The sequence below is a fragment of the Fukomys damarensis genome, unplaced genomic scaffold, assembly GCF_012274545.1.
Source record: "Fukomys damarensis isolate Sample0158 unplaced genomic scaffold, DMR_v1.0_HiC HiC_scaffold_13, whole genome shotgun sequence".
In the NCBI taxonomy this organism is placed as follows: domain Eukaryota; kingdom Metazoa; phylum Chordata; class Mammalia; order Rodentia; family Bathyergidae; genus Fukomys; species Fukomys damarensis.
The window spans coordinates 37828206-37833187 of record NW_022900925.1 but is presented as its reverse complement, the minus strand read 5'-3'; the positions used below and the strand labels follow the sequence as shown (position 1 = coordinate 37833187).

Sequence of the window (4982 nt, the reverse complement as noted above, 5' to 3'; positions counted from 1 at the left end):
CCCAGCCCCGCCCCGCGCCGCCATGGCGGGGTCTGGCCCGGCCTGGGTCCCCAGCGCAGGCCCAGGTCAGCTCTCGGGTTCCCAAGGTTGGGAAACCCCTGCTCCGTAATGCTCATCCCGCAATTTCAAAACCAGAGAGGTGTGGGGGGCCCGGCTGGGATCCCAGCTACTGGGGAGGCTGAGGGAAGGAGGGTGCCGAGTTCAGCCCCTCATGGGCATCTTGCACCTTACCAAGACCCTGACTCTAAATAAAAAAAGGAAAAGGCCCGTGTGCGGCTCAGTGCGAAAGCCCCAGGTTCAATCTCAAAAAACAAAAGTTAAAAACATTCCACTCCTCCCAGCTATTCCTTTGAAGGCTGTGTTCCTAAGTCAACTTAAAAAGGAGAGGGACTGAGTCGGAATCTGAAACCGAGGTCACAATGCGGGGCTCAGACACGTCCTCCCACACACAAGGACCGGCGGACCTCGGAGCACCATTGTCCGGCCCGGTCCTGATTACACACGACTGTCACACCCGGCTCCTCTACACTGCCTGACACCCTAGGGCTGCTGGCTGCATACCTAGGGAGGCTAGCACAGACGCTGGCAACCTGCCAGGGCCGCTCAGGAGGCTGAGGCAGGAGGACCTCAAGTCTGAGGTCAGCATGGGTTAACTTAGTACGACCCTGTCAAAATTTTAAAAGGGCTAAGGGGTGTGGCTCGTTGGCAGAGCGTTTACTTAGTGTGTACCAGGGCCAGGGATCCAACCCTGGTATCAGGGAGGGGAACATGTTCCATAAAAATGATGACGGGCCACCTTTAGGACTGAGCTCCCACTATGCCCCAACCAGACCAGCTCAAATGCAGAGCCGAGTCAGGCATGGAGGCGCACACCTGTCATCCCAGCACTCGGGAGGCTGAGGCAGGAGGATCGCTTTCAGTTCAAGGCCAGCCTGTCCAAGTGGAGTCACTGACACTAACGTCCTGTGTCACTGCAGTGGTCCCCACTGCTGATCTGACCTTAGCAGGATGGAAGTAGACAGATAACAGCCTCATTTCCCAACCCCAACTGCCACTGGCCAAACTACGCACATTCCTCTCCCTCGGTCTTTATGCAGAGAGTAACTAGCAGTTTTCCGTGCCACTTCCCTGTTCCCACCTTACAGGAAGAGTAACTCTGATGATTTATTTGTGTTTTGCACTTATGTTCTGAGACTCAGTCTGGCTGGCCTGGAACTCCTGCACTTAAGAGATCCTCCTGCCTCAGCGTCCTCAGCAGCTAGGCCCACAGAGGTGCTCTGCTCTACCCTGCTGGAGCTTGAACAGCTCTGAGCTACCTTGCGCCTGCGCCACCAGGACACTGGCGTTCAGCTGCCACTCGACGTCGCCCTCCTCCTCAGCATACTGCAGTGACCTCTCGCCATAGTACTGGGCCTGCAGGGCCTGGTCCAGCTCCAGGTAGCAGCGCCCGATCTCGTGCAGCAGCCAGGTCTTCTCCAGCGCAGTCTTGGCCAGGGGGATCTTCTCCTCCCACCTGGGGGAAACCAAGTCAGCGCTTCCCCCACTCCTGCCCAGCCCAGGGGCAGAAGGGAAGCTGCTGCAGCGCCAGGCCAGGGCAAGCGGGCAGCATGAACGTAGAGCAAAACAACCAAAGTGCTGGGCGTGGTGGCATAGGCCTTCAATCCCAGCACTCTAGGAGGCTGAGGCAGGAGGCTCTCTGTGAGTATGAGGCCAGCTTGAGCTACACAGTGAGTTCAAGGCCAGCCTGGACTACACAGGGAGACTTTGTCTCAAAAAAATATATATAGATATAGATATACAGATGTGTGTGTGTGTGTGTGTGTGTGTGTGTGTGTGTAGTTAAGAGAGAAAAATCGAGGGAGGAAAAACCTTAGAAGGAAAAACAAAACTATCAACAAAAGAGTAGACTTACTACTTGTCTTTAAATAGCAGTACTACTTTATTCTGCTACTTTTCTTCTTTCTTTCTTTCTTCAGCCCTGGGGACTGAACTCAGACCCTTCACACTGAGCTCCATCTCCAGCCTCTTAATTCATGCTGAGGTAGGACCGTGCCAAAGTTGTCCAGCCTGGGCTTGAACTTGTGACCCTCCTGTCTCAGCATCCCGGAGTGCTGGGACTCGGGTGCTTGCCAACTCACCCAGCTCTGCCACCCCTCTTCTGTATCTCAGATTGGCATTTAGACAGCACACACATCAGTATTGTGAAGCAGTTTTGGGTAAGGAGCTACTAAGGGTGAATGCACACAGACACTGAGACGGGAAAGCAGGTCACACAGGGCCACAGCGGCCAGGACAGCATCTCCCCAGGAAGCCCAGGGCTCCAAGGTTCCCCAGGGCCAAGCGGACCCTGTCCACCTGACCAGAGTCACGCATCTCCCTGGGGGCAACAGCCTAAGGGTCCTGTGTTGGCAAAAACCAACTCCGAAGCTGCAGTTCCAATCCCCAGGGAGAAAAGAGGCCAGATCGCCCTTAGAGGACACAGGGAGTTCGGCTGACTTCTGTGAGACTGGTGATCCCATTACAGGCGTGGACCACCCCGGCCGGCTGCTGGGAAACCCAAGGAAACCCTCATTCTGTCACCTCATCTCGCTTAGCTGAGGCTGAGAATAAAGTGGCGTCCAGGGCTGGCAGGGCCAGAGCGCCAGGCACAGGGGCTGCCCCGTCCCCTCACTCACGTGTCGATAGCCTGCTGGAATTTCCCGATGCGGGCGAAGACCCTGCCGATGTTGTCCAGGGCCCTGGATTTTGCGTCAGGGAGGTTGCTGTGGGAGCGGAGGAGCAAGCCACTCAGCGGGAATCTGCGCCTCTGCACAGGGAAAGCAGAGGAGACAAAACCCTGGCCTCTGAGTGGTGGCGCATGCCTGTCACCTGGGAGGCTGAGGCAGGAGGATCACTGTTCATTTGAGGCCAGCCTGAACTACACAGTGAGAGCCTGTCTCAACAAAAAAACAAACAAAAAACAAACCCTGGGCCTCAGGACTTGGGCCTGAGCTGGAGGAGGATGGGCCCAGGCCAAGAAGGCTGTGGTTTGCAGACTCCCTCCCAGTGATCCTCCTGCCTCAGCCTCCCAAGTGTCTGTGCAGAGGTCACAGTATGTGCCCCAGGTCTGGCCAGGGGCAGGAGGCAGCTGGGCAGGGGGAGGGCAGGCATCACTGTCCAGGGCGGGCACTGGAGGGCTTGGCTCGGCACAGGCTCTCCCCGGCCTGGGCTTATCCTTCCCTTGGCCTCAGCTCAGGGCCTGTCCTGGGAGACGCGGTGACCCAGTTGTCCCTGAGGACCCAGAGGCACACAAGGGGAGCAGGTGGGCGGCAGGGAGGGAGGGGAGTGGGCTTCTGACCAGTGTCCCTGCAGGGGTGGAGAGCTGGGGTGGGCAGGAGAGCAGGGACCCTGAGCTGCAGGGCTGAAGAGCCGGGTCCTTGTGGCCCGAGGCAGCATCACACAGCCTAGATCTGCTCAGCTCAGGAGACTGGAAACTGAGACCCACAGCCTCCGCATCTGCTCCGCTATCTTGGCCCAGGGTCTCTGTCCCACTCAACAGAGGCCAAAGCTGAGCCCGGGAGGGCAGAGCCAGAGACCCCATGGAGGGTCACCCGAAATTCAGGCTGGGGGGCAGCGTGTCCTCCCTAGGGGCTGCAGGGACAGTGGGACTGGGGAGGTGGGGTCGGGAGAGGCAGTGTCCCGGAAACCACAGCCCCTGGGAGGCCCAGTGCTACTGGGTTGCTAAGCAGGTCCTGGTTCCACTGCATGCTGTCCCCAGGCCCCTACGCCATGCTGGGGGTGTAGCCCGCTGTCCCCGGTTCTTGCCCACAACCTTGGGATCAGTGTCCCTTCCACCTGGGCTGGATGCTGTCAGGTTTTGGTCATTTGTTTTTATTTGTTCATTGTTATTTGTACTGGAGATTGAACCCAGGGCCTGTGAGCTAAGCTACATCTCCGGCACTTTTTATTTTTTACAGACAGGATCTTGCTAAGTTCCTAAGCTGCCCAGGCTGGGTTTGGACTTGCAAACCTCCTGCCTCAGCCTCCCGAGGGCTGTGATGACAGAAGTGTCACAGTGCTTATGGGACCTGGTCCCCCACCCACTCAGTGCCACCTTGAAGCCACCTCCAGGCCCGGAAAGCCTCTCTCAGTCCCCGTGATCCACTGCAGGAGCTTTGGGTTGACATCTGCTGGGAACTGACTCAGTGTCTGGTCACTGCTGTGTCCCCTATGCTGGCAGGAGCTAGCATGTCTGGTGCTGCATGCTTGTTGAGATCACGCAAGAATAAAAATACTGGGCTGGGAGGCTGAGACAGGAGGACCTCAAGTCTGAGCCCAGCTTGGGCAACTTAGCAACACAATCAAAAAAAATTTTTGCCAGGCATGGTGGTTCACGACTGTAATCCCGGAACTCAAGAGGCTAAGGCAGGAGGATTGCCATGAGTTCAGGGTCAGCCTGACTACAAAGTGAGACCCTGTCTCAAAAAAAAAATTTTTTTTTCTCCCTCAAAATTTAAAAAACTTGGGTCCCGGATTTAGTTCAGTGGCACCACAGTAGTCTTGCAAGAGCAAGATCCTGAGTTCAATCCCCAGTACCGGACAAGGAAAGAAAACTTTTTTTAAAACTAAAAAGGGGGCTGGGGATTTAGCTCAGCGGTTCGGTGGCCTGCCTCGCAAGCGCAAGGACCCGAGTTCAATCCCCGGGACCAAAAAAACAAAAAAAAAATCCTAAAAAGGGCTGGGGACTCACTGCTCCTGAGCGATCTCCAGGTCGCGGCGGTGGCTCTGCAGCGCGGCCACCGTGTGCCCCAGCTCCAGCTGCGCATTCCCGATGCAGCTGTGCAGGCTGCCCAGCAGCTCATCCCTGTTGGGCACCTCGTCGCGGCCCCAGTCCAGCACCTTCTTCAGCACTTTCTCCGCCTTTTGCAGGCTGCTCTCGGCGCTGCCGCTGCTCAGCACTGGGGGAGGGCGGGGCCGAGGCTCGGGTCCCGCCCCGTGCCCGC

At 57.2% G+C, this 4982-nt stretch overlaps 1 protein-coding gene across 3 annotated transcripts in view; it reads right to left on the bottom strand.

Annotated features, from left to right (window-relative positions):
- The window catches only part of Ttc25 (tetratricopeptide repeat domain 25), an 11069-nt gene that overhangs the window by 2248 nt on the left and 3839 nt on the right, over positions 1-4982 (bottom strand). For all 3 annotated transcript variants that reach the window (XM_010635490.3, XM_010635487.3, XM_010635488.3), the window contains 3 exons: positions 4730-4937; positions 2676-2762; positions 1317-1513 (listed from right to left, as the gene is read on the bottom strand). In XM_010635490.3, the coding sequence (XP_010633792.1) occupies positions 1317-1513; positions 2676-2762; positions 4730-4937 (492 nt within the window). The remainder of the gene's footprint in view (positions 1-1316; positions 1514-2675; positions 2763-4729; positions 4938-4982) is intronic.